General features: G+C 52.7%; 12 protein-coding genes across 12 annotated transcripts; 4 read left to right on the top strand and 8 right to left on the bottom strand.

Annotated features, from left to right (window-relative positions):
• Positions 1 to 91: 91 nt before the first annotated feature.
• On the bottom strand, positions 92 to 928 carry ATEG_06198 (protein-transporting protein BCP1; the record flags this gene model as incomplete). Its single annotated transcript, XM_001215376.1, has 1 exon — positions 92 to 928. The coding sequence occupies one exon, from the start codon at positions 926 to 928 to the stop codon at positions 92 to 94; it is 837 nt and encodes a 278-aa protein (XP_001215376.1).
• A 611-nt stretch (positions 929 to 1539) lies between these two features.
• ATEG_06199 (uncharacterized protein) lies at positions 1540 to 3444 on the bottom strand (the record flags this gene model as incomplete). The annotated part of the gene is made up of 3 exons (XM_001215377.1): positions 1540 to 2060; positions 2173 to 3016; positions 3091 to 3444. 3 exons carry the CDS (start codon positions 3442 to 3444, stop codon positions 1540 to 1542), a joined length of 1719 nt encoding a protein of 572 aa, XP_001215377.1.
• Positions 3445 to 3958: 514 nt separating this feature from the next.
• Positions 3959 to 5803, bottom strand: ATEG_06200 (uncharacterized protein; the record flags this gene model as incomplete). Its single annotated transcript, XM_001215378.1, has 1 exon — positions 3959 to 5803. One exon carries the CDS (start codon positions 5801 to 5803, stop codon positions 3959 to 3961), a length of 1845 nt encoding a protein of 614 aa, XP_001215378.1.
• Positions 5804 to 6539: 736 nt separating this feature from the next.
• ATEG_06201 (carboxymuconolactone decarboxylase family protein) lies at positions 6540 to 7172 on the bottom strand (the record flags this gene model as incomplete). Its single annotated transcript, XM_001215379.1, has 1 exon — positions 6540 to 7172. One exon carries the CDS (start codon positions 7170 to 7172, stop codon positions 6540 to 6542), a length of 633 nt encoding a protein of 210 aa, XP_001215379.1.
• A 779-nt stretch (positions 7173 to 7951) lies between these two features.
• ATEG_06202 (uncharacterized protein) lies at positions 7952 to 8960 on the top strand (the record flags this gene model as incomplete). Its single annotated transcript, XM_001215380.1, has 2 exons — positions 7952 to 8143; positions 8193 to 8960. The coding sequence occupies 2 exons, from the start codon at positions 7952 to 7954 to the stop codon at positions 8958 to 8960; spliced, it is 960 nt and encodes a 319-aa protein (XP_001215380.1).
• A 552-nt stretch (positions 8961 to 9512) lies between these two features.
• ATEG_06203 (uncharacterized protein) lies at positions 9513 to 10645 on the bottom strand (the record flags this gene model as incomplete). Its single annotated transcript, XM_001215381.1, has 2 exons — positions 9513 to 10043; positions 10103 to 10645. The coding sequence occupies 2 exons, from the start codon at positions 10643 to 10645 to the stop codon at positions 9513 to 9515; spliced, it is 1074 nt and encodes a 357-aa protein (XP_001215381.1).
• Positions 10646 to 11310: 665 nt separating this feature from the next.
• ATEG_06204 (uncharacterized protein) lies at positions 11311 to 12115 on the top strand (the record flags this gene model as incomplete). The annotated part of the gene is made up of 2 exons (XM_001215382.1): positions 11311 to 12020; positions 12112 to 12115. 2 exons carry the CDS (start codon positions 11311 to 11313, stop codon positions 12113 to 12115), a joined length of 714 nt encoding a protein of 237 aa, XP_001215382.1.
• Positions 12116 to 13485: 1370 nt separating this feature from the next.
• ATEG_06205 (Zn(II)2Cys6 transcription factor domain-containing protein) lies at positions 13486 to 14281 on the bottom strand (the record flags this gene model as incomplete). Its single annotated transcript, XM_001215383.1, has 2 exons — positions 13486 to 13550; positions 13786 to 14281. The coding sequence occupies 2 exons, from the start codon at positions 14279 to 14281 to the stop codon at positions 13486 to 13488; spliced, it is 561 nt and encodes a 186-aa protein (XP_001215383.1).
• A 2485-nt stretch (positions 14282 to 16766) lies between these two features.
• On the top strand, positions 16767 to 19774 carry ATEG_06206 (type I polyketide synthase; the record flags this gene model as incomplete). The annotated part of the gene is made up of 2 exons (XM_001215384.1): positions 16767 to 17079; positions 17133 to 19774. 2 exons carry the CDS (start codon positions 16767 to 16769, stop codon positions 19772 to 19774), a joined length of 2955 nt encoding a protein of 984 aa, XP_001215384.1.
• A 3262-nt stretch (positions 19775 to 23036) lies between these two features.
• On the bottom strand, positions 23037 to 24039 carry ATEG_06207 (SDR family NAD(P)-dependent oxidoreductase; the record flags this gene model as incomplete). Its single annotated transcript, XM_001215385.1, has 2 exons — positions 23037 to 23209; positions 23274 to 24039. The coding sequence occupies 2 exons, from the start codon at positions 24037 to 24039 to the stop codon at positions 23037 to 23039; spliced, it is 939 nt and encodes a 312-aa protein (XP_001215385.1).
• A 387-nt stretch (positions 24040 to 24426) lies between these two features.
• ATEG_06208 (class I SAM-dependent methyltransferase) lies at positions 24427 to 25434 on the top strand (the record flags this gene model as incomplete). The annotated part of the gene is made up of 1 exon (XM_001215386.1): positions 24427 to 25434. The coding sequence occupies one exon, from the start codon at positions 24427 to 24429 to the stop codon at positions 25432 to 25434; it is 1008 nt and encodes a 335-aa protein (XP_001215386.1).
• Positions 25435 to 25588: 154 nt separating this feature from the next.
• On the bottom strand, positions 25589 to 26659 carry ATEG_06209 (NAD(P)-dependent alcohol dehydrogenase; the record flags this gene model as incomplete). Its single annotated transcript, XM_001215387.1, has 1 exon — positions 25589 to 26659. The coding sequence occupies one exon, from the start codon at positions 26657 to 26659 to the stop codon at positions 25589 to 25591; it is 1071 nt and encodes a 356-aa protein (XP_001215387.1).
• Between the last annotated feature and the right edge of the window lie 612 nt (positions 26660 to 27271).

Raw genomic sequence — 27271 nt, forward strand, 5'->3', positions numbered from 1 at the left:
ATTGATGAAAAGGAAATAGAACAAAAAATCTAATCGCTGAAACTCTAAGAAACAACTTTTTCCACCGGACCATCATGACAGCTGTCTGTGACTAAACGGGAGGCTTGAAGTAGTCCGAAGCAGCCTTCACGGCCCCTTCGAATTTCCCCCCGTCCAGCAGGATCAAGCTTCCGGTGGTGCGAATGCCCAGTTCCTGGAACGTGCGCTTGGAATCCGAGTGGCCCTCGTCATGCTTGTGCGTATGCTCGAACGATCCGCTGCACACCGCGTGGCGCTCCAAGATCTCGTCCTCGGGGTGGAAGAAGAGCCGCGTCGACTCTCCCGACTTCTTCTTTTTCTTCTGTGGCCGCGCCTCCTCCATATCCAGTTTCGACTCGACTTCCTCGTACGTCTTCGAAAGGATCAGGTAGTGCGAAAAGTTGTACGGTTCATTGTCCTGGATTGCCCAGGTGATTTCCTCGAGGAGCATGGTGTACATGGGCGGGATCACCTGCGGAGGCATATTGATTAACCGCTCTGCGAGGATAAGTCCGATCGGAGGAATGGGGTTTTGTGAAAGAAGTTGAGACAGCGGCGCGAGGGAGGGGGTGGAAGCGGCTTTTTTCTGGAGGTAGGCGATCAAGTCTTTGATGACGGGTTTATCCTGCAATGGGTCAGCGTCATTCGTGGGCTCGCACCAGCGCAACACACACACCTTATGCTCCTGTAGGTTCAAGACACTGAGGAAAGCGTACGGATCCGACTCGTTCCCGTCCACCTTTACCGTTGAGCCCAGTGTCGGTTGCGCAAGAATCATGTCGGCCAATTCGGACATATTGAACATCTGCGCATCTGCGTCGAACAATTGTCGCAGAAGATTTTTAATGCCGTGGAAATCGACCGCGGGTTGAGGGTCGAACCACTCGAAGTCGACGTTCACAATCTCCATCTCCTATGTCGGAACCCGTCAGTCTGGTGTCTCATGGGCGCAATTCACTGAAGCGGCGGAGGGGTACTATACCTCGTCAGACTCGTCGCCTTCGACGGGCGGATTGGTACCGCCCATTTCGACATCGCCATCCTTGACCTGCTTGCGCTTCCCCATTTTGGCTGTAAAGGTATCTATCTGGTGGTGGTAGAAATTTGATCGTATCGATAAGGCAGCGAAGAAGGTTGGCGGCGGGCGACGAAAGTTGCTCCGACCCGCTAAACCGCATTCGGATATGGCCATATCACCAAGACAACATTTAGACCATTCATCCATCTCTGATAACGCATATCAATCTCATTCCGTTGCTACTTTGGGGTGATGTGACTTTTAATACCCGTATATGCGTTTGAACAGCGTGGTCTAGCGGGCAGAAGTCTGGTCAAAGTACCAAAGTGCATATCCAAGCCCACGATATATTTTGAGAGCAGTTGACACTCAAAGTGATCTACCCGTATATACACCCGTCCATCGTCTTCAAGTGGTGAATTACCCTCCGTTTCCATAAACCACACCATTCCTCATGACGTCAATACTACTGGGTATCCGTTTGGAAAAAGAAAGCATTGGCTTCAGCTTTCAGCCTTCAGCTGAAACACAGCTGTTAAGCTCCAAGGCGGCATCTCCTCTTCTAAAACCAACTCACCGTTCCTGTCGGCTTGAATATAGGAGACATCAAGCCGCATGGCATAATCCAGAAGCTCCCTCGTCGTCTGCCGGCCTAGCGAGGACGGAGAACCCAGCCGCCTATAAGCTGTTTTGACGTCGCCAGGGCCCCCGGGATATAGTCTTTCAACCCTGAATGACGATCCCGGCGGCAAGGCCTTAAGGACTAGCTTTCTCTTCTCAGGGCTGCCGACCCTGAGAAGATCCTCGGCTGCTTCAGGATCATTGTAAGCGGGTGGCGGAGAGGTCTTGACCCCAGCCGGGTAGTGGAACATGATAGCGGAGATAAGTCCATCGGAATTGCGAGTTATGATGCCCGCATTCTCATCGCGCCCCAACACTTCCGTTCCGAGACGACTCAGAAGCCTAAAGGCATGGAAGGCAGGCTTGGGAATGCCCTGCAAGTTGAGCAAACCGAAACCTCCGTCTAAAAACGTTCACGTCAGCAATGAACCAACACAAGAACCGCAGTATGATAAGCCCTAAACCCTCTGGCACACAAGATCGGACTGACAGGAGCCATGAGAAGGAGAGCTTACGAAATGGACTGACTCCGCAGCCTTCTTCTTCGAAGACGTCCGTGAAGGTCCAATAAGCTATCGTGTCAACCAGATTGAGCGATGCGAGCATTGTCCGAACGATGTAGATCGCCACCGGAACTTCGTCATGCGCATGGTCCCTGGACGAGGGACTGGAACTCCATTCAGTGAGATGGATCTCAGCCGATGGATAGGGGCTCTGGGCCACAATCCGTCGCACATGAGCGAGATCATCAGGGGTTGCTTGAAGTCCCCGCACGCGTTTCGACATATTACCGGAAGTGTCCAAGGCCCAATCTGTTGGGTAGGGATGGCACGAAACGAAATCCACCGGGAGCTGTCGTGAGTAGCACCACTGGAGGAAGTGCTCGACCCATACTGGCCGCCAATGTAATGAGTCAATGTCCTCGACCTGCAGGTTACGGTGAGTCTCTGCTTTCGAGAACTTCTCGGCTGAGTTTACCTTCTCAAGTTGCTTCTGGACCTCGTAGTCCTCCCAGTCCTGATCAAACCGCGTGTCTGGCACAAAGTTGCTGGTGGCTGGCCCGCCGACACGGAGGGCTGCATCAAGCTGCTTGACCGCCTTGACTGTGCATTCGTACAGAGCATAGTACTGAGACCTGCTTCCTGTAAAGAACTGGTGGAGGTTTGGCTGCGGATTTCTTAGCCTACGTTCACCCCCACTAAGTAAGACGCCACTCACCTCATTCCAACACTCGAAATACCACGTCCGGACTTCCTCCAGACCATAACGCTTGATCCAGTGATCAACGGTAGCCCGCACCAGATCGCTCCACTGGTCGAGCTGTTTCGGAGGGCTGCCATTGCCTTTCCACCAGAACACCTAAGAGGCTGTCAGGCTGGACTTCGTCCTGGCCAAGGTCGGGCCTTAGTAGAGATAGATTGCTGGAAACCCACCGTGTCCACTTCGGTAGCAATCAAGGAAGGACAGAAGCCAAATTCAACAAAGGGGCGCACACCCATATCCAGCATGGCGTCGAACAGGGCATCGATATACTGGAAATTATAGACATGCTTCCCATCGACCTCGTGAATCACGTGCATGTCGTCGTGATACAAGCCATGGAAGCGGACGTACTTGAAGCCACATGTAGTGTGTACAAGTTTCAGATGGGCTTGCCAGTCAGCACGAAGACCTTCATTGGCACGTCCGGCACCGACCACTTGGGCCCAACAGTGTTCGAAGGTGTCAATCTTGGGCTTGTCCACTGAGACCTGGAACAGGCCGGCGGCGCCCGGATTGGTATTCATGATGTAGGCAGGAAGGAGAGACGAAGTTAGGGTATCCACGGTCTGTGGCCAAGGTCAGATGCTGACAACCTTGAATTTATTGAAAGCATGTTGGACTGTCGTTGTTGTGAATTTACCCTAGCGCCCGGTAGTATGAATTGCAACGCGGAGGCGAGTGCGAGAGAATCGCCGAGCGGCCACAGTTTCCTGAAACAACCGGATAAAAGCGGATAAAAGAGACTGTGGCCAAGTTTGCGCGGGGAAACCGGCTGCTTCGTATACAGTACTGTCGATTGCGAGTAGGCGGGACAATGTGCTGGTTGATTTCATCTCGAGAAATCGTCATTAAGAAGTGATCGTCGACTTGGAGTTTCCATTCCGCTGCACATACAAGCTATCAATAAATTTTCAAGAATGGACAAAATCATTACTAAGTAATTCGCAAAGCAGTGGATTGTAACCATCAGACTACCTTGTCGTATCAATATGATCACCCGCAAATCGTGTGGCTAACCTTGCGCCCCGACTCTCAGCTCTACTTTGCGCCAAACTCCCCAGTTGTTGACCAGTACACAACATAATTGAAGCCCTGTGCGTCATAGAACGGACCCAGAGTCACATTTGCACCGTTGGCCGTGGCGGAAAAATCAAGCGAGGAATCCCCCTGACGAACGACCGAATCCAGTGCAAGAGAGGGAGCGGAGCTCAGTGAAGAGCTCCCATAGTTGCCGGAGAGGATGACCGGACCATAAGCAATGGCCATGAGACTTGGGTCGTCGTTTGCAGGCACCGTCCGCAAATGCATGGGCAACTGGATCTGAACCTTGTCGCCTGAAGCCCAAGTGCGCGCTATCTTGGCGTACGATCCAGGGCTTACATCGACATCGGTTACCTGCTCCCCGTTGATCGTGATGGCCGCGTTCGACGTCCACGAGGGAATGCGAACGTATAGTTCCCAATCGCCGTTTCCATCAATATCAAGCGTGATGGTGTCACTGACAGGGAAGGTGGTGCTTTGGGTGACTTTCACCCCCTTCTCAGACCAGGTCAAAACCGAGGGAATAAACTGGTTCACGTAGAGGGCAGAATCGCTATGGAAGAAAATGGAATCCATGAGCTTGGTGTTGGTTTCTAAGGCTGTACCCTGGCAACACCAGAAAGAATCGTAGTCCGTGCTCCATGTGCCACCACCCCAAGCTGGGCCAACACCTCGATTGCCACCTGGGTTGAGGGACGTGAAATATGTGATATGCCCATGTGAGTCGGCCGGGTTCTGCTGACCAAGGAGATGGTTGAGAAGGGCATTCTCATAAAAGTCAAAGTACGTGGTATTCTCCGGATCCAAGGTCCACAGCTCTCGTGTTAATTTGAGCATGTTGTAGGAGTTGCAGGCTTCGGCAGTGTCCGAGTCAAGATACTGCGCGATGGCGTTGGGAGCATGAAAATGCTCTGCCTGGCTGTTGGCCCCAATCGCGTAGGTGTGGGCGTTCACGGTAATGGTCCATGCATTGCGAGCAATATCGAGATACCGAGTGTCTCCAGTTGCTTTGTATTCCCGGACTGCGCCAATCCATTTGGGCACCTGGGTATTTGCATGCAGGCCGTTGAGCTGGTCCTCATTGGCGGCCAGTGGATCAAATACAGCGGCGTGATCAAAGCGTTGGGCAGTCTTGAGCCATTTCTCATCCGAGGTTTGATGGTAAAGGTCCGCCAATACATCATTCATGCCTCCAAACTCAGTTCCCAGGACTGATTGCATTTGTGCCTCGCTCAAGGCGCTTGTCCGCGTATCCACCCACCCGGCAAGAGCTAGGAGGACATCACGGGCGGTGGTATCCCCTACCAGACGCCAGACGTCTAGAAGACCAGCCAGGGTCTTGTGGATGTTGTAGTAGGGGACATTTCCGTTGTTCAACGTACCGGCTTCCAGGGCATCGAAATCGGATTCTGGAAAGCCGGACAAGTATCCGGTCTTGAAACCAGCGGCTTCGTTATTGGCCTGGCACTTTGCCAGCTCGGAAACAAAGTAGGTTGCCCTTTCCTGACAATCAGTGTCGCCCAGAACCGCGTAGCACTGCGCCCAGGCAGTGAGAAAATGGCCTTGGACGTGAGTGCGGAAGGGAAAAGTAGGAGCATCCCAGCCACCGTTGGCCACAGCACCTTTGGTATCAAGTTTATGGTTTGCACGGAAGTTAAGCAGCAGTCTCTCGGTATCGACGAATTTCAGGTAGGACAAGGTGCGCTCTTGATTGTCCAGAAAGCGGCCGTCGCCAAGAGACAGCTCACTTAGATTGAACGCAGAGGCCGCCGCGTTGATTTCTGCAGCCTGGGAGAGCGCAGGCCACAATGACAGGGCCCAAGTAAGAAGGGATGGGAGCATGGTATTGAAGAGCCGGAGTAGAATACTTGTACTCCTCTATATCCGGGAGGCGTTGGAGGTGAATCCTCGGGAACCATGGGGAGAGAACCCGTATATAAGTGCCAGTCCGCCCGAGACATTCGCAGTTCTTCATGATGGATTGTAGCAAGGGTCCTTCACAGGTAAATAGTGGCTTTGTATCAGACTGTGGGGGAGAGTCGGGAATTTTCCCGTCTGGGTAATATAGGTATGGGTTATAGGTGTCCCATTGGCCATCCCACCGCTGGAGACACCATATAGGGGTCACCGACCTGCCGATCAGTGGGCGTCCTCCGGCATAAGCCCTGCGGGGGCTTGGAGAGTTCTCCCATGAATCGTAGAGTGACGATCGGTCCTCGCAGGATGCCAGTACTTAGTCAGGCAATCCTGTCTCACCCCATGCATAAATGTGTAACATATAGAGTAGACTTTTATGTGCCGGCAAATAAAAACCCGACATTCGGGCAAGGCAGGTTTCTTCAGACCTTCCCAAAGCCTCCAATCCGAGGTCGAAGCTCTGTTATATAGAATAACGATCTATTGCCTGTCCTTTTTGGACGTCGTCATGAATCTACTGGAGGGATATACTGGTATCTTGACCCTCTAAGATTTTGGTACTTTCTCATCTCCCTCTTTGATTGATCTCCTCTTTGCTCTATATATCATGGGAACGTGCATTGCATTGACACTATGTACTCCGTACCCACAACACTGTCACTCATTTGGTTGCAGTTATCGCCCGTTTGATCTTTTCTTTCAGATCAGGAACCTCCGGATCATCATCGACCCTTAATCCATTGAGTACCCTCGCGAGCAGTGCATACAGACCGATCACAACCAGAGCCTCCACGACTAGGTCTGGGCCTAGCTCTTGCACTGCATCCCCCACGGTCTTTTCTTCGTTCGAATAAGTCGCCAACTGCTCGTCCACCAACCGCAGCAGGACTCGGTCCCTATCGGTCCACGGGCCTTTACCGTGGTCCAGAATGTCTTCTGCGGAGCACGCGATGTCGTCGATCTTTTCTTGCGGCATCTCGTAGACCTCCGCGACGGGGAGGTTCACATCCCACTCGTATTTGGCCCCGAGAACAGTAGCGGTTCGCAGGACAATCAATTGCCATTCCAGTGTTGGGAGCTTCCGCTGGGAACCATCGAAACACGCGCCGATTAGGCCCAGTAGGTGAGGTGCAAGCCCGTGCGATCGGGCAATTGTAAAGAGAATATTGCGGCGAAAGGGTAAAATTTGTAGCTTGTCGCGCACAACTGGGGGAAGTTCTTCAAGGGTTGGATACGGTACCAGACACCGCTTGCGGTATGGGTCTTGCGCAGCTGAAGATGCTGTTGAGTCCATCGCTTGGAGTGGTAAATCGGATAAGAGGATATTCTTCGAAGTAGCTGTCTTGGAAGGGTTTCTGATGAGGCGTCTGTCGCATAGCTAATCGTGTAATGTGATAATGAAGTAATTTTCCCGGACGCCCACAGACACTATATAGGAGACAAGTTGAACGTGTCCTGCTCATTGCCACGTTCTCAATAACTCAATGTACTTGTCAGCTACGTGTCATCCTGTTACCCGGTGGAAGTAGATGCAGATGCACTCTACAGAAATAGGAAACAGAGACAGAGCGTTTCCAGGAAACAGGGTCATATCCTGCACAAACCACTGACTGCAGCATCTAAGATCTGGTGGCGAATTGCAGATCCAAGAAAAATCCTGCAGGATTCATAATGGTTGGCCAAATGATCATCCATCACGTAACTACCGAGGTTGCCAGCAGGATATCCGGTTGGAGTATGTGGCTTTGCAAGCCAATATGGTGCCTTAACAACTTCCTTGGCCACGGAAAGCCAGATTACGACAGAGCAGGTATCTAACTAACTCTATCCTTCCTCTACTGGCAGGTAATCGCACACCTCCACCCTCATACAAGTAATCTACACAATGCATGGTTCCAGTTTGGGAGGAGTGATGGCGATAATGAGTATGAAAAGACTTGGAAGACAAAATTTGTCTTATACATCATCGTCACGTTTCGCATAATAGTCAACATATAAAGGCGTCGTCTGGTCCATTAGCCAGTATGTAGTCAAAGCCTTGATCATTTATTGCTACCTGTTTCGATCCTTACAATGGCCCATCAATATCGAGAGCTCAAGGTCAAATGGCCAGCTGCTGGTATCACCGTCACGGTGAGAATGCATAATAAGAACAAGGCCCTTGTGGACTTATTGTGGGACACGTTGCCGTACCGGTCCCTTCAAACGCATGCCTTGGTCACTGGTGATCATCTCTATCATCTGGTCCCTTCGGAAGCATTGATAGTAAGTTGTCGACTGTGCCTAGAGCGATAAACAATATTGATAATTGCAGTACACACCTCCCGCTCTGAAGATACCAGACAGGACGGAAGCACCTGATGGCACGGTGTTCCTGTCATCCTTCCAGCACTTAGCCATCAAGTATGGCCCCGTCACAGAGCACCACCCTGCCGCTCCTTGTGGAAACGTTATCCCTGAGGATATAGAGAAGCTGCGCTCAGTCGGAGACCAGATCTGGAAAGGCCAGCTGGAAAAGAAGCAGCCTTTTCAGGTCGTTCTCTGGGATGCTTCCCAACCGGAGCCAGATGATGCATTCCTTTCACTCCGCCTCCAGCGGACCGGCGTAACTGAGGAGGTCAAGGAGCTTGTAAAGGAGATCCACGACAAGGCATGTGTCTCCAAACGGCAATTGACTTGCATGGCCCTTTTATCTAATGTAAACCACTGGGATAGACAAACGAATCCTGGTCTGGGATCTCAGATGACATCCACAGCATCCACAGTGGTCAGGCGCCAGACCACCCTGGTTCGAAGAACTCGTATTTTGCTGCTATGCTGTTCTCCAACAGCGAAATCAGGGCCATGGGCTACTATGTCTTTGATAATATACTCAAAGTGGCCGCCAACCGCCCGGAGTTTACACTCAAACATCTTATTGCCTTATACAGAGACTTCGTGCCTGCTACTGCCGAATTCCTTGGGTATGTGGGCCACAATTTTCTTCGCGAAAGCCATCGCAAGATCGACCTCCTTATTACGCAGAACGTCGAGAGCAACCATATATTGGACGAGGCACGCGAGGACTTCCTTGCCATGGTGAGCGTATTTGCGCAATACATCAACCTTCTGAATGCACAGAATTTGCACATGTTTCCCTGGCAGCACACCCCCGAGTACCCGATCAGACCGGCGTGAGAGGAGATTTTAGATCGTGTTCAACAAGTATACAATTGGTTTCATGGAACTAGCCATAGACAGATTTTCTACTTATAGATACTATAATCGGGATGGGCGGGTGTTCCAGCAGAAGCTTGCTGAGGGTAGTCTCACACGCTCTATCTCTTAACTTTGAATTGTATTTGTCTATTTGCCTACTCGTTGCATCGTGATGTTGATATACGTTGAATCTATACCGACAAGGTGGCATACTCTCACAGCAAGCAATCCGCCCAGGTCCAGATGTATCTATAACTGGACTTGAGAATCATCAGCTTGTTCCAGACAGACGTTTGTTAATTCAAAAGGAGGAGAAAAAAGAAGAAAGCACGTCCTCAAGTAGCAGGCTGAACCTTTACGTTACAGATGTCATAGACAATGGGACTAAGGTCGGGCTCAAACCCACAAAAGTACAATAACAACTACCCCTACTCCGTCACTTCGCAGAGAGTTGGATCTCCAGAATCGACATGGCACTCCCAAAAGGCTGGGTAACACCGATCAGCTGCAACCGGGGATCGGCGGCGGTGATTAGGTCTTTCCATTCATCCAACTCCCTCTCCTTGCTGTTGAATGACTGGATCATCGTCAGATCCCTGGCGCGGGCAATGCGCTCCACCGAAATCGGCACAGACCCCGGTTTCGGGAGGACTGTGTCCATGATGAACAAACGGGACTTTGTCTCGTCCATCGCCGTGACAATGTTGCGAAGGATTTTCACGGCTTGCTCGTCCGGCCAATCGTGCAGGATCATTCTGAGCAGATATGCATCCGCCGCTCGCACTGGCTGCGGCAAGGTAAAATCATGGGCCTGGAAGGTCAGACGAGAGGCGATGTCGGCTGGTAATGATGCCGCCGCTGCCTTCTCCCCAGTTTCCACGTTCTCAGGCAGGTCCTGGACGGTGAATCTGATATGTGGATAGGCCTGGGCTAGTGCTATCGCGGCTCCACCGGTCGAACCCCCAACCTGTGTGGACCAAATTATCAGCCGATCTTGTGTCCAGAGAAAACCCTAACGGCACTCACATCGACGAGCATACCCCCAGCAGGAATACTCTCCCAATCAACGCCGGAGATGAGATGCTTGAGTGCGACAGTCTCGCTGCTTCGGACACTCCGCATATACCGAGCAAACTCATCCATCCGGGCCTTATTCTGCGCCAGATAGTCGAAAAACGGCAGGTCCGTGTTGAACGCGACGTTGTAGGCTGTTTCGTTGGTCCGCGTACTCGCGCCCCATCGCTTGTGTGCCTCGGTCATGCTCATCGCCATCGGGGCGGTTTTCGAACACATGTAGGTTGCGTAAGAATAGGCATCGTCATCACTGGCTAGAAGCGCCGAGACCGCGGAGTGACCAACGTCGGTGCCGTTTGGATGCTCTCGAAAGAGCGACGAAGTCATGGCCATGCGGAGGATGCTCTTCAGGCGCTGTTCAGGAACGCCAGCCGCCCGGGCAAGATCTGCATAGCTGATGTTCTTATCACGGGGTACAAGGTGGAAGATATCGTAGTGGGCGAGCCAAGCGAGACAGGAGATGTACTGGAACTTCATGCGCCTTTTGGTCAACATGACCTCATGTCACGAGAGGTTCGGGGGTTCTCTTACATTAGTCGCGAGATGTGGCAGGAATTCACTGGGCCCAATAGCCAGTTGGAAAATCTCTAGAGAAGCGGCGATAAGTTGTTGACGAGCCTGCTGTACATCTTGCGGCGCATCGCTGGGAAGCACGACCACGGGGCCGTTGGCTTCGGGCGATGGCTGGGGTAAATGGTTCGCTTGTAAATACTGGCTCACTATAGAGGTATTCTTCGTGATGACGCTGCTCAGTCCTTCGAGAGGAGACACAGTAGAATCCAAGTCCGCAGCCGAGGAGTAAGGAGTCATTTTGGATGACAAGGTAGTTAGCCAGTCCCTCAGTCCTGATGGCAAATGTCCTGATATTCAAGCTGCTGGCGCACTCGGTGAGAAACGCAACGGGCATTATCTTCGGCGAGAACATGAGGGGTCATAAAGGTAAGGTAGTATAGTCCCGGGGGGTTATTCGTCCGTCCCCCGATCGGGACCCGAGGATTACGGTACTAGCACGAGGCCAGACCAGGGCAACGAGCTGAGCGAATTTGGGCATTCGGAGATAACAAGAAATCCCGATTGGATGGCAATAAGTAGTAAAAAGGAACCAGTGTGAACATGACTGTCTGTCGGAATGATGCTCATCACTGACACCGACTACCAACATGACGGACGACATAGCACCCTCTGGCTATCAACCGCATCGAATCAGTACGCTAGCCGTTCTCATTGGATTTATCGCACTCTTGACCGCATGGCTGCGCCGTGACAGAAGGCTTGCCTCGATCCCAGGGCCAAGGACATACCCCTTAGTCGGACTAGGCTACAAGCTCCCTCCCAAAGCACCCGCTCTGTTCCGCAAATGGGCCATGGAATATGGCGATGTGTTCCGAATCCGCGTTGGCTGGTATGACTGGGTGGTCATCAACAGCCCAGAGGCGATAGCGGAGATACTGGAGAAGCAGGCCGTGAAAACATCCTCCAAGGCGCCTTCGCCCCTGGGCCACGACGTCGTTACGGGGGGCAATCGCATGCCCACGATGCCTTACGGGAAGGAATGGCGAAACCTACGGTCTGTCGTGCGCCAGATCACCACCGTGCCCATGACTGCGTCTTTTGTCCCGAGCCAGGAGTTCGAGGCGAAACAATTACTCTTCGACCTGGCCACTGATAACGAGAACCAGCGCAACTTCTACCAGCACATGCGCCGCTATGCCTTCAGCATCATCATGACCAACACCTTCGGCACTCGGGTGAAGAGCTGGGACCATCCGGATGCTCAGAACGCCGTGCGAAGTCAAGCAGTTCTCCGACGAACGTCGCGACCAGGTGCCTTTCTCGTTGATGAACTTCCACCGTTGGCCCGGCTGCCAAAGTGGCTCCAACCTGGTCGAAGAGAGGCACAGAGGGCGGCGAAAGTGGTCCATGATATCAAGATGGAACTTTGGGAGAGACTGAAAACCCAGGTAGAAACAGGCAAAGCTCCTCATTGCTACGCCAGAGAAATCTACGAGAGTCGGGAATCATGGTACGCAAAGGGTGCCACGGAGGAGCAACTGGCATGGGTTTCTGGCGGCCTTGTGGAAGCAGGTTTCGAGACCACCGCAGGCACATTGAACAGCCTTGTCTTGTATCTCGCAGCAAACCCACAGGTACAGAAGACCGCCCAAGAGGAGCTTATGCGCGCCGTCGGACCCCATCGCCTGCCCACGTTCGAAGACACTCGCCGCCTGCCCTATATCCGCGCCTGTGTGAAAGAGGTGCTGCGGATGAATCCTATTCTGTCTCCGGGTATCCGGCATTATGCCGACGAGGACGTCGTATACAAGGAACATGTTATCCCGAAAGGAACAGTGCTCCTGGCCAACACCGCATACCTACATTATGACCCGAGGCGATACAAGGACCCGCAAAAGTTCATGCCGGAGCGGTACCTCGACCACCCCCTTTATAGCTCTGACTATGCGGCCATGACCGACCCGTCCAGGCGAGATCATTTCACGTTCAGCACTGGTAGGCGCACCTGTCCCGGGGCGCGACTGGCGGAGAACTCCCTGACCATAGCGCTCGCTGGCATGCTGTGGGCATTCGAGATACGACCGGGGCTGGTTGATGGAGTTGAGACAGAAGTTGACATGAGCGACGACGCATACCTGGATACAGGATTTACTCTTCCGAAACCGTTCGCCGCGAGGTTCCTCCCGTGGAGCGAGGAGAGACTGCAAATCGTCAAGGAGCAATGGGAGCTTGCGTCGAAGAAGGGATACGAGCTACGTGGGGTACCAGTGGATATTGAGGGCATGACCAAGTAAAGTATATATACGAAGAGCGTGTGTCTAAAACTAGGTCTATTCAGTAATCCAATTCTCTCAGCTTTGACCTCGTCAGATTGACCAGACTCGCATGTTTACCCGTCAACCACGAGTCGAGGCTTTGAAAGAGACTGCCCGCACCGCCAATAATGTCTTCCCCAATGTCGTAAGGCCCGCCAGAGCTGCGAGTCGTAAATTGATCAATGAGATCGCCCACGCGTCGGATCTCACCCGAGAGAAGCTGCACCTGCACCGCCGCCTGTACCCGCAGGTCGTCCACGTTGAACGACCCAACCGCCATTTCGAGAGGGGCGACGGAGAGCGCGGTCGATTTGGCCCCTGGGGAAGAGACACGATCCTCACTCACACCAACGACTGTCTTAGCGTTAGATACGTAACCGGACATGGGCGCTTTCTGTGACTCTGCGCCTGTGGACGTCGAGATACCCGATGGCGTGCTCCGTATGTTGTTCACGGCCTGATGATACCAGATCAAGATCCGGGAGATGATTGATGCATACAGAAGTGCTAAATGGGGAGATCTCGCACAGGAGCAGCTGAGAAGGGGACTGAGCCTCCTGCTAGCCTCGCGACTGAGGCTCAGCACTCGGTCCAAAGGCATTTGGGACGTCGAACCTGGAGTGGACGAGGAGGACGGCGTCGGAGGTGGCATTGCATGAGAAAAGGAGGTAGTCTGGAGCGACAGGCTGTCTAGGATGTCGATACCTTCTCGAAAGCAGTCATGGCTGCCGCGACCCTCCGCGGGTAGTCCGACCGCACCGACGGGATCGATGGTGTCCGAAATGTAGCTCGGAGGTATCGTCGTACCTTGTACGGGAGAGCCATATGTCGCAAAGAGAGATGGCTCCAGAAAACCGTCCCAAACGCTGCTCATGGCCGTGTCGTCCATGCGCATCGGCTCCTTCGCATATCGGGAACATAGATCGACGACCGCCCTGTAGGAGCTGCTGGAACCCGGCCCCCAATCCAGGGGCGACAGGTCGGCAGCACCTGGAAGCAGCCCAGATGCTAACGTAGCACCATCGCCCACCGAGCTGGGAGGACTAGTCGGGCCAAATGAATTGTAGTCCAATGGGGGGCCGCTGTCTCCTGGCGTCGGGGGAGGACGGGTGGCGCTTTGGGCATCGCGACGAGGCTTCCCAGCCTTTCGGGACACCCCATAGACGCATTTCAGACCCAACGAGATGCAGCGGCCACAGCTGGGATGCCCGCGGTCGCACTTGAGCTTCGCAGCACCGCATTCATCGCAGGAGGCCCGTAGCTTTGGAGCCCGCGGCATCCGAACCGGCGTGGAGTCGGCCATGGTGGATGGACAGCAGAGAAGATACGGTGGCCCATGTCATTTATTCTGTGAGGTCTGTCTTCATCTAATTCCCCTTGCAACAGGGGACGATTCTTGTTTTTGCACGAGGCGCGTGGTGCCGCCAGCCGATATGCAGGCGGGTCGACGAACTGCATTACGCTGCCATAATACTGCATATACGAGCGCTGAGCTAGATCCTTCAGCCAACTGAGCGAATCGGGAAGATCCGTCGCATCCCGAGTGTGTGAGGATTCGAATCCTCGGTGTTGGGGCTTGCAAGTTTTTGGACACGCATCATCCACGGATTGCCCGCTTGAGGAACTTGCAGCACATCCGTCAGATTGGGATGATTGTTTCCCTTCCCCGCCCGGGACGGTTGGACGATCTTATAGCTTAAATTAGCGTGGCGGAGTCGTATACTCCAGTCGTGTCCGACTCTTGCCTACTAAGGATGACTATAGGAGTCGTTCTAATTCTCCGTGGGAATCGCATCCTTGCCATCACTGTACTTCTTATCAATCGCAATCAATCACTCGGTGGGCGGACGGCACAGGGGGCCGAGATATACGCCTCTTCGGTTTCCTTCCGCACCGTACCTCTCTAGACCAGCGTATAGATATCCAACCTATGATGACCGGGGGCTCTCCGGGTCAGCTAGCTTGTCGACAGGCCTTTCGTCTGATCGAGCTGGCTAAGTTTTCGCAGGCCGTCGGGGCTGACTCGCAAACAACTCCCGGACAATACCCGACGAGAGATCCTGGATTGACGGAGGATGTTCCCAACAACGGACTCCCAATGGCTGGGGGATATGGAACACTTGGAAGAGGCTCAGAGATCTTGCAGTCTAGGCAGCTGGGTGGACCATGCAAAGCCGACAGTATTAGGCCCGGTGGCTCCACCCATGCGATGTATATATATACAAAAGTAGCATGCATTGGTTTTACATGATTTTGTAAAGACAATTCAACATGCCAAACACGACCATGGAGCTGTTCATATTCGGAGACCAGACCTTGGACGTCCAGCCCTGTCTTAGGGGCTTAGCCCAGCATCGTCACAATCCCGTGCTGGAGGACTTTTTCACGAAAACATACCAGGTCCTCCGTACCGAAATCGACCAGCTGCCTCACAATGTCAAAGTCGGTCTTCCCCGCTTCACTTGCATCGACGATATCATTTTTCGCCCCCCGGGGAGCAAGTCATGCATCGCCCTAGACATGGCGATGACGACGTTTTACCAACTCGGGGTTTTCATTAGGTATGTTTCGGATTGCAATCCCCTCACCCCCTTGTTCTGTTGGAATTAGTGCTGAGTGATCGATACAGTCAGCATGTCAATCATCTTGGCGACAACAGGGTCACCTGTGCTCTCGGTCTCTGCACCGGGGCTCTGGCTGCGGCGGCTGTCAGCTGTAGTCGGAATGCCCTTGACCTTGTCCCCATGGCGGTGGATGCAGTCCGGGTTGCTTTCAGAACAGGGGCCCACGTGCTGGACATTGCCCATCGAATTGAGTCCCCCGACGCATCCGACCAGAGCTGGCTACTATACGTCCCGGCCGTGGAGGCTGCAGAGACCGCACTGAAGGCCTTTCGTGAGCATACTGTAAGGAATTTGGTCGATGGGGCGCCCAAATATGTGTTGCTAATGGAAAATTCCTTCTAGTTGCTTCCTGGAATTCGTCAGCCGTATATCACTGCGTACACGCTTAACTCTGTAATGGTCAGCGGTCCTCCGTCATCGCTAGAACAATTGAAACGACATGCCCCGTTCAGAGAACTCAACCCCCAAAGCGTTTCCATCAACGGGCCGTACCATGCGCCACACCTATACTCCCAGGAGGATATTGACGACATCGTTGGGGATCTGGCTTGTCAGGATGTCCACAGCTGTTCTTGCCGAGTTCCTGTTATCGCCGGGGACGGAAATCCGGTGCCAGATGCTGACTTCGGCACGATTTTGAAAGCTGCAGTTGCTCAAATATTGCGACAGCAAATCAACTGGAATGGAATCTTAAGGGAGTTGCTAACACGCCATGATATTGCTGGCTCCCTTACATTGACTGTGACGACGATAGGCACGAAGACAGACCACTTCATTTACAATGTCCTCAAGCAATCGCCATTGCGCGAATACCTGTCCTCAAAACCCGCACAAAGCCGACAACCAGTCTCGAATGAAGGAGCCCCAGAACCTGGCAATGGCCGGCAAAAGCTCGCCATCATCGGAATGTCGGGCAGATTCCCGGGAGCTGATGACATCGAAGAGTTCTGGACCCTTCTGGAACAAGGCTTAGATGTCCACAAGCCCGTTCCTAGTCTTCGCTGGGATGCTCAAACACATGTAGATCCCACAAGGGCTCGGAAGAATACCAGCAGTACTCCATTCGGCTGCTGGCTGGAACACCCTGATCTGTTCGACGCACGTTTTTTCAACATCTCACCCCGAGAGGCGCCGCAGATCGATCCCGCGCAACGTCTCGCCCTCATGACCGCCTATGAAGCCATAGAACAGGCAGGTATAGTGCCAGATGCAACTCCGTCAACGCGCCGTGATCGAGTGGGCGTGTTCTACGGCACAACCAGCAACGACTGGATGGAGACCAACAGCGCGCAGAATATCGATACATATTTCATCCCCGGTGGCAACCGCGCTTTTATTCCTGGACGCATCAATTATTATTTCAAGTTCAGCGGTCCGAGTTATGCAGTGGACACGGCATGCTCTTCCAGTTTGGCTAGCATTCATCTCGCGTGCAATGCCCTATGGCGACGTGAAATTGATACAGCTATTGCTGGAGGTGCGTCAGAAACAGACCGCGTTCGAAAATCCTTTACTGACACGTTATCGCAGGAACAAATGTGCTTACCAACCCTGATTTCACGGCGGGACTTGACAGGGGTCAATTCCTTTCAAGGACTGGTAACTGCAAGACCTTTGACGATTCCGCTGATGGCTACTGTCGTGGAGAAGGGGTTGCAACTGTGATCATAAAACGGCTCGAGGATGCCGTTGCCGACAAAGATCCCATCCTAGGCTTAATCCTGAGTGCGTCTACCAACCATTCGGCGGAATCAGAGTCCATTACGCGACCACATGTCGGGGCTCAGAGGGAGATCCTCAGCAATATACTGAACCGAGGCGCCAGCAATCCGTACGATGTCAGTTACGTGGAAATGCACGGAACTGGAACTCAAGTTGGTGATGCTAGTGAGATGAGCAGTGTCCTGGAAACCTTTGCTCCGGCTCCAAACCGCGTCAAAAGTGCCCGTGGCCACGATACTCCACTATATCTGGGATCGGCGAAGGCGAACATCGGCCATGGTGAAGCTGTCTCTGGCGTCTCAAGCTTGATCAAGGTGTTGTTGATGATGCAGAGGAATACAATTGTCCCACATTGTGGAATCAAGACGAAGATTAATCATAAGTTTCCGACGGACCTCAAGGACCGCAACGCCCATATTGCTTTGCAGCCTGTTTCTTGGGAAAGAAATTCCGCTTCCTCACAAACAAGGAAAGTTGTCGTGAACAACTTCAGTGCCGCCGGTGGAAACTCGGCCCTGTTGGTCGAAGATGCACCACCCAAGCGCGAATCTCCGGGCGAAGCAGCCCTAGTTGATCCACGACAACATCACGTTGTCGCTGTGTCAGCCAGGAATGCAGTATCTTTGGAGGGCAATATTCGCTCCATGTTGAAGTACCTTAGAGAAAATCCGGACGTACAGCTTGGCAAGCTCTCGTACACCACCACAGCTCGACGCTTGCACCATCAGCATCGGGTTATGGTTACGGGCTCAAAAGTTGAAGACATTGCCACCCAACTGCAAGCAGCGCTCGACGAGAAAACTGGAATGACAAGGCCGAAGGCTGCCTTGAAGGTGGTCTTCGCTTTTACGGGCCAAGGGGCCCACTATCCTGGTATGGGCAAAGAGCTCTTTGAGAACTTCTCAGTGTTTCGCACCGAAGTTCATCGCCTAGATCGTCTTGGACAGACAATGGGTTTCCCGTCCGTGCTGCCTGTTATCCAGTCCCCTGCGAACGATATTGATATCGGCACCTTCCAACCCAGCGCCGTTCAGCTGGCAGGCGTCTGCACTCAGATGGCACTTTGCAAACTATGGGCGGCATGGAATATTACGCCTACTGCAGTCGTTGGACATAGCCTTGGTGAATATCCTGCCCTCAATGCGGCGGGAGTCTTGTCAGACGCGGATACTATATACCTGGTGGGAAAGAGAGCCCAACTTCTCGAGGAGAAGTGCGTACGAGGGACACACTCCATGCTTGCCATCAAGGCATCGGTGGACCAAATTACAGGGGCCCTCGAAAACATGAAGTACCACGTTGCTTGCATCAATTCACCAGTTGAAACCGTCCTGGCCGCTGCCAACGAAGAACTGTACGCTCTGAAGGACGTGCTTACTGCTGCTGGTTTCAAATCCACTCCGCTGAAGGTCCCATACGCATTTCATTCTCCCCAGGTGGACCCAGTGCTAGCCGATTTCAAGGAACTGAGCAGGGGTGTTACATTTTCCAGGCCTCGAATCCCCATCCTCTCAGCTCTAGATGGCAACCTCCACGTGGACGACCACTTTTTTGATCCCGAATACCTTATTCGCCATACACGAGAACCCGTTAACATGCACCGCACACTTCTGACGGCAGCCCGTGAGCATGTGATTACTGAAATGACCACCGTTCTCGAGATTGGCTCACACCCTGCTGTCTCTGGTATGGTGAAGGGGGTTTTGGGTCCACAGGTCTCGTGCCTCGCAACCGCTTCGAGAGGCAGGCCAAACCTTCAGGTCCTCGCAGCGACGCTAAAGGTGCTGTATATGAAAGGTGCCGACATCTGTTGGCCTCAATACCACATCGACTTCAAGGCCTCACACGAGGTCATCCCGTTGCCCGCCTATAGCTGGGATCTGAAGTCGTACTGGATACAGTATGTCAATGATTGGTCGTTGCGCAAAGGAGATCCTCCCCAAGTAATCCAGAGCTCCCCAGCCCTAGAGAGTACGACCGTTCACCGAGTCGTTGAAGAAACCCATGATTCGACGAAGACTCGGATTGTCATTGAGGCAGACATTGCGCGGAAGGATCTGAGCCCACTGGTGCAAGGTCACGAGGTCGACGGTATACCGCTATGCACTCCGTCTGTCTATGCCGATATGGCATTAACCCTGGGGACCTACCTTCTCAAGCGTTATCGTCCAGACCAAAACGACAGCCTGGTGGACGTTACCGATATGGTAATATCGAAGGCACTGATTCTACGCGCCGGTGCCTCAGAGCAACTCCTCCAAGCCCATGCTGATGCTGATTGGGCAGCGAACGCCGTGACCATCAAGTTCAAGTCCTTCGACGTAAGTCCATTGAGCAATTGTTGCGTGGTCCATTCAACATACAGTGTACTAAGGATTGATTATAGGCTCGCCAAAAGCTGCAGGAGCACTCTCAATGTGTCGTGCGCTTCCGAGATAGAGGCCTTCTAGAGGACCTCCAGAATAGTGCTCCAAGTGTAAAGGCAAAGACACAGGCCCTCCGAGATGGAATCGTGACCGGTGAAACCGCACGCTTTAACCGGCCCATGGTTTATCGTGCCATCCGCCCGCTTGCTAAATTCCACGAGGACTACCGAGCCATCGATGAGATTGTCTTGAACAGTGAAACTCTAGAGGCCTCAAGTCGTCTGAGCTTTGGTGATGTAAAAAGGGGTGGTACATACCATACACATCCGGCCATCATTGACTCTCTCACCCAGTCTTGCGGTTTCACGATGAACTGTAATGACAGGTCGGACCTGGACAAGGAGGTCTTCATGAACCATGGCTGGGGTTCTCTCCAGATCTTTGAGCCTTTGAGTTTTGATAAGGTCTATACTACATATACACGCATGGCTGAAGGATCGGATCACCTCTGGCATGGAGACGTTGTAATCTTCGATGGCGACAAAGTCGTCGCGTACATTGGACAGATATCGGTTCGTTCTTCCTGCTACCTTCCCTATGTACATGAAGCTAATTATCTCACGACTCGCAGATTCAAGGCGTTCCGCGTCGAGTTCTGAAGACAGTCCTATCAATTGAAAGCGGATCGCAGAAGAAGCATCAGCCCACGCAAATGAAGCAACCTCATACAGCCACCCAAGCGAACGGTTACCCCGTTGCCAACGGCCATGCTCAGGCGACGCCAACTTCTGGACCAGTGAACGGAGAGCCCCGACCATCTAGATTCCCGCGGGCCTTGGAAATCATCGCCGAAGAGAGCGGCTTGTCTTTGGCGGACCTAACCGACACCACGGTTTTCAGCGATGTTGGGATTGATTCGCTGTTGAATCTGACAATCTCCTCTCGATTCAAGGAGGAGTTTGACGTGGACTTGGACTTTACGGCTTTGTCCCAAGATTATCCCACCGTTGCGAGCCTGAGGGCGTTGCTGTCAGAACCCGAGAGGAGTACGAATGGCATGCCGGCGGCGTCTGCTAAGGATACTAGTCGCTTCGACGAAATACCTCCTATGAATGGACACAAAACGAATGGCCACGTCATGAATGGGCACAGCAACGGTTCTTCCAATGGGTTACCTGACACAGATAAGGTTGACTTCCAGCGTGTCCTTCAGATCATTTCGGAGGAAAGTGGCGTCGCAATGGAAGAACTCAGCGAGGATACCAATTTTGCTGATGCCGGTATCGATTCCCTCCTATCACTGGTTATTGTCAGTAGGTTCCGTGATGAGCTCGAACTGGACATTGCACATGAGTCGTTGTTGATGGACTGCCAGTCTGTGGCGGACCTGAAACGTTACCTGTTCCCCCAGGATCACAGCACGGCGGAGAACGGAGTCGAGCCGCCTGCAAAGAATGGATTAGCTGCTGATGCACCGGCAGTCTCTAGCATGTCACAGGACATCATTTCTAACGGCAACGGCGAGACGGCGCAACCCCTTGGCGCTTCTCTTTTACTCCGCCAGAAGGCCGTTGATCACTATGTGCAGAAATACACCGCTGGATTCAATGCGCCCATTCCAAATGGTGCTGGCAACGAGAGCGAAAAGACGGATAATGTGAAAGTTGTCCTAGTAACTGGTGCTTCCGGGAGCCTAGGAGGCCACTTGATCGACCAGCTCGCTCAGCGTGCTGACGTGAAGACTGTCGTTTGCCTGAATCGCGAACACAATTTGGAGCCCTACACTCGTCAACAAAAAGCCATGAGGGACAAGGGTATCCGATCCTTCGATAAGATCCGATCAAAGCTGTTGGTGTTGCAGACAGACAGCTCGCAGCCAATGCTCGGCTTGCCGAAGTCCCAGTACGAAGAGCTCGTGGACTCCGTCACTCATGTCATCCATAACGCCTGGCCGATGAGTGCAAAGCGGCCATTGGACGGGTTTGAGAAGCAGTTCCAAATCCTGCGTAACCTGATTGACTTCGCCTGCGTCGTCACATCTCGCCGTCCCAAATCGTTCAAATTCGGCTTCCAACTAGTGTCTTCTATTGGTGTTGTCGGCCACCATGGTCTCTCAAAGCCGCACGACCGAAAGGAGAAAACCATCGTGCCGGAAAGCAGAGTTAACATTGACTCTGTCCTGCCGAACGGCTATTCAGAAGCCAAGTGGGCATGCGAGCGCATGCTCGACGAAACACTCCATAAGCACTACGCAGATCGCGTTCGCACCATGGTCGTGCGTCTAGGACAGATTGCCGGGTCCAAGCGATGTGGCTATTGGAACCCAACCGAGCACTTTGGCTTCCTGATCAAGTCCTCGCAGACGCTGAACGCTCTTCCGGATGTGCCTGGTATGGTCTACTGGACACCGGTAGAAGAAGTCGCTGGCTCGTTGGTGGACCTCATCCTTGCCGATAACCGGCCATATCCGGTCTACCATGTCGATAACCCGATCGGTCAGCCGTGGAGTGAGATGAACAAGGTCTTAGCTGATGCGCTGAACATCCCCAACTTGGTCCCTTTTGTGGAGTGGGTCGAGCGGGTGCGCAGTGCGCCGCACCGAGACAATCCCGCCGCTATGCTTTCTGATTTCTTTATCGACAATTACCTACGGATGTCCTGTGGTGGGTTGGTGTTGGATGTGAAAAACACGCTGGAGCACTCTAGAGTTCTATCGGGCGTGGGACCGGTGACTGAGGATGTTGTGAGGAAGTATATTCATGTCTGGAAGGAGATCGGGTTTCTGAAGTGAGATATATATTCACAATCTGGGACGGGATAAATTGGACTATTTGTTACATGTGCAAACCGTTAATAGACTGAACAGTCGTTTACATTTAAATAGTGCCCCGATAGATCTACTTGTCTGCTGTCAAGATCAACTACGAGGCGAAGTACTTGTACAGGTACATTGTAGAGACAGACCACATATGTGTTCGTATTGCAACACTGGACGCTGATAGCCACTGTCGAGGTCGGAGCTGGAGAAATTCGAGAAATTCAGGGCCTCCTTGGGGAGTAGATATGCGAAATCGAACAGGCACCTTTGTATAGATCGGCGGGACAGAAGGAGGGGAGTGGGACTTTGGTGGATGAAACCGGGGATTCTTGCAAGGTGAGTATCTCTATTGGTCCCATGAGCCTGCAATTGTGAAGCCCTCTTGCTAATCAAGAGCAAAATACGCGTGGTGGGAATACTAGTAGTATGAGTGTTCATGATATTGACCAACACAATGCTCCGAGCCTCCTGGACTACCTAGTAAATATTGTCAAAACCTGCATGACGCCTCAATACATGTCGCCAGCATCAAACTGCCATCCTCCACTTCAACTTATCCTCCTTGACAATCTCCTCCTTCTTACTTTCCAGGTCATCCATATCCCATGTGGCACAAATATACCTTCCGCTAATCCAATCTCTCTTCTCCTTCGAAATCCACACACAGACGGCTCCACATAGCCCTTGGTCATCGGTCAAGACTGTATCGGACAGCGTGAGCCCAGAGTATAATGCGACGACACCAAATGGGTCAAGCAAACTCACTATTGTGCAAACTCGGAGGCATGGACCCCAACGCTCCCGGCGTGGGCGACGAGCCCGGATGTACGGCAACAACCACAAGACCCTGATCAGCATAATTTTCTCCCAGAATTTGGGTGAACCGATTGAGCGCCAATTTGCCAATCGAGTATGAAGCAGGTGTTATATTTCCACCCGTGAAGTGCGAAGCAGCGGAGGTGATATTGACGATCGTCTTCCCATGACTCTGTGGACGAAGCATCAGCGGAACGAGATACTTAGCTGCGTAATATGAGCCCGTGAAGTTGAGCGCAATGGACTCGTTCCATTCGTCTACGTCTGTCTCGTCGATGTGTGGGGTCCAGAGGGTTCCAACAGGTCCACCCCCAGCACAGAAGACTAGTGTGTCGAGACGGCCGTTGAAGCCTTCTTCGAGTAGGTCTTTCAGTTTGGTGTAGCTTTCTGGCTTGGTGGCATCCTGCACTAGCGTGGATACCTTGACGGCTTGACCAGTTTGTTGGGCTAATGTTTCCAGTTCCTTCTTGACTCGATCCAGGTCGGAACCAGTTCGTGAGGTGATAACGATATTTTCTGCTCTGGCCTGGACGTACGCTTTGGCGATATGCTCTCCGATTCCTTTTCCTGCGCCAATAACCACGACAGTGTAGCCCTGCGGGAATGTCACATTGGAAGGATCGATGCGGCGGCTTGGTTGCTGGTGGGTGGTCTCCGTAAAGTTCATGCCCCAGTGGGCTGGGGCTTTGGATAGGTCGAGTTCTGGTTGCGCCATGTTCGATCGTAAGTGAGGATGTGCTTACTGAGCTTGACAGGAATGAAAGTCACCAGAAAGAAGTAATGGTGGTGACCTAGGCAATGTAGACAAGTACTATCCAGCCTTAGCTACCCCGGAACTAGCTAAATATATCCCCCGCAGTCCCCCCTGATAGCCCGGTCCATTCGGGATATTAGACTGTAGACCCCCGGGCATGGGACTTGGTCGGGGTTAACGGTGTTTGTATATCCCCGATGAGTGATTCAATCCCGGAGAGTAAAGCCGCAGTGCTTCTGTTATATCCCCATCATGCACACCGTTGCTGATCCTAGATTTACACATTGATCAATACTTCCATACTCTAGAGTCCTGTTCTCAGCAGTCGTCAGTCAAAGATCGAACATCATGGCCGAAACAGCAACCCGAAGTGACTCTGGGATGTTTTGGAAAGCAACCACCTATAAAGAGCAGTACTGGGACGGATACCTGGCTGCTCGCCCAAAATACAGTAGCGACTTTTACGAGCGTATCGTCGACTACTACAAAGCTCACAACCCATCGCCTCCGACTCCCACCGTCGCCCACGATGTCGGCACAGGCCCAGGCCAAGTCGCCTCCGAGCTATGCAAGTATTTCGATAAGGTCATAGCCAGCGACCCGAACTCCACCCACCTAGCTGTCGCATCGGCCCGCAACGAGAAATCTGGCCTGAATCACAAGATAACTTGGACAGAAGTATCAGCCGAGGATCTCAACTCCCACTATCCGGCTGGTTCCGCGTCGTTCCTCGCGGCAGCTGAATGTCTGCCTCTACTTGATGTCCCTCGTGCTCTGAACACATTCGCACACCTCCTTCATCCAAACGGGACTCTCGCCGCATGGTTTTATGGCAGACCAGTATTCTCTGAGCCCACTGTCGCAGCCAAGTGCCAGCCGATCCTAAACGACATCATCGATCTGACCTTCGAGAAAGTCATCAAAGGCGCACCCCCGGCCCACAAAACGACCTGGAAGCGGTCAACCGACACGCTATATAGCTTCCTTGATAACGTCGCCTTCCCTACCGAGACCTGGCGCGATGTCTATCGCTTCAAATGGAACCCCCATCTCCCGCTCTCGGTAGTGGGCCCGAATGCATGCGACTACCCGATTGAGCCGTCATCGTGCATTGACCCAGAGCGCGAGAAGGTCGTTGAAGCAAAGGACCCGCATTTCTGGGAGGAGGTGTGGGATATCTTCGAAGTGAGACGCTTTGTCGAATGTCTTTTGCCCAATATTGAGGAGTTGAAGAGTAAGGGAGTCTATGACCACGTTGAAGTCAAGTATAAGGAGCTCGAGGAGGCCATGGGCGGGGCCAATGCCAAAAAAGAGATTACTTGGCCTGTTGTTTTGATTCTGGCGACGAGAGTGTAAATTTTGGCTTTGATATTCAGTTGGAATGAAGGGATATGGAAGCATTGTCAAGGAGTCTCCAGTAACACATTGTCGCATTTGTTGTAGATAATGATTACGACTACATTCTAGAACAACGAACTCCAGAAGCCCCAAACATCCAGCGGCGGCCCTCCTAGTCTTCCCATGTCTCGTCAATCTTCACAATAATTTTCCCCTTCGCCCGCCCTGTCCTTAATTTTTGGTACGCCTTCACCGCGCCATCATCTTGCATACCAAACACCTCATCCACTACAGCACGCAGCTTTCCTTCTTGCATCCACCGTCCAAGCTGTTCATAGTCCTGAACGTTGCTTTCAATATGCATGAACTCCCAAGGCCTCTTCCCACCCCCAAGCCAACCAGGCCACCTAGCCTTGAAGAAATTGCCCAAAATGAAGCCTGGAGTGACCGCCAGAGCTCCAACCTGTACATAAGGAGCCCCAGGGTTCGTGAATGACGGCGCAGCCCAGTAGAGATCGGTAGGTACGCCGACGTTATCCACAACGAGGTCAAATGGCTGCATCTTCTTTAACTCTGCAATGACGTCTGTTTTCTTGTAGTCGATAACAGTGTCGGCACCAAGACTCCGACACAGGTCGACGTTCGGCGTTGAACAGCTGGTTGTAACATGACAGCCCATCTGCTTGGCGATCTGGATCCCAAACGTCCCACAACCGCCGCTGCCACCATTGAGGAATACTCTCTTTCCAGCGTGATCTTTCAGCCGGTACACAATAGATTGATATGCCGTCAGCCCAACGGATGCCACGCATGCCGTCTCAATCACGCGTGCACCAGGTGGGATAGCCACACAGCCCTTTCGCGGCGCAATGGTATACTCGGCCAGAGTACCGAACTTGCATGGACTGTCGAGTCGCCCAAACACGAGTTGTCCCGGTTTCAGGTCTTCCACCGCGACGCTCTTGGTGTTGGGTCCGGTTGCGACTACTCGACCGGCGAAGTCCATCCCCGGCGTGGACGGGCTCCCGACGATAAACCGGCCGAGCCATGGGATTTCGGCAAACTTGAAGTCGACCGGGTTGAGGCCTGCAGCGATGACCTTCACCAGAACTTGGTCAGGCCCGAGGTTCTTTGCCCCGTCCGGGAGTGGTGCGTTATTGTTGAGCTTCAGATTCGCTTCAATCGTTGGGTAAGCGCTAGAGAACTGCCAGGCTTTCATTGTGCTGGGTACTGTGGAGGCCATTGTGTTGGTGGTAGTACGTGATTCCGTTTAGGTGCTTCGTCTGTCTCTTCTCATGCCAATACGCCAATTCCACTTTTCTATGCTATCGGTTTACCACCCTTACGTCACTTCGGGAAGACAAGCACATCGACCCACCGGAAACCCTGCCGATAACACAGAATAAACGGCAGCGTGTCACCTTATGATCTCGTCAGATGCTTGGTGGGCTGACAGGGGTGGACGGGGGCTTGAAGAACTGCCTATTCAGTACCTAGTCGGAGTGTTTCGGGCACCGACCGGGATTTGACCAAGTACTATCCCTGCCGAACGCGTATATACGTGTCTCGGCATGCGACATGTAAGACAGAGATATAAGACAAATACTTGGTCGGGTTTAGAATGCGGATGGTTCCGACGCCATAGGACCCTTCTCCGGTGGAAACTCTGCTTGGCAACACCATCTGATGGACGATTGAGGTAGGAGGAACAACGGTAAGCTTGATGAGGGGGAAGTAAGACGGGGTCAATCTGGAAGAAGACAAAGAAAAAAAAAAAAAGACTGGGCTTGCATCATCAGGCATAATATATCGTACTAGTATTCGACCTGGAGACAGCATGGGTCCGGATATAAAT

The sequence above is a fragment of the Aspergillus terreus genome, genomic scaffold, assembly GCF_000149615.1.
Source record: "Aspergillus terreus NIH2624 scaffold_8 genomic scaffold, whole genome shotgun sequence".
In the NCBI taxonomy this organism is placed as follows: Eukaryota; Fungi; Ascomycota; class Eurotiomycetes; order Eurotiales; family Aspergillaceae; genus Aspergillus; species Aspergillus terreus.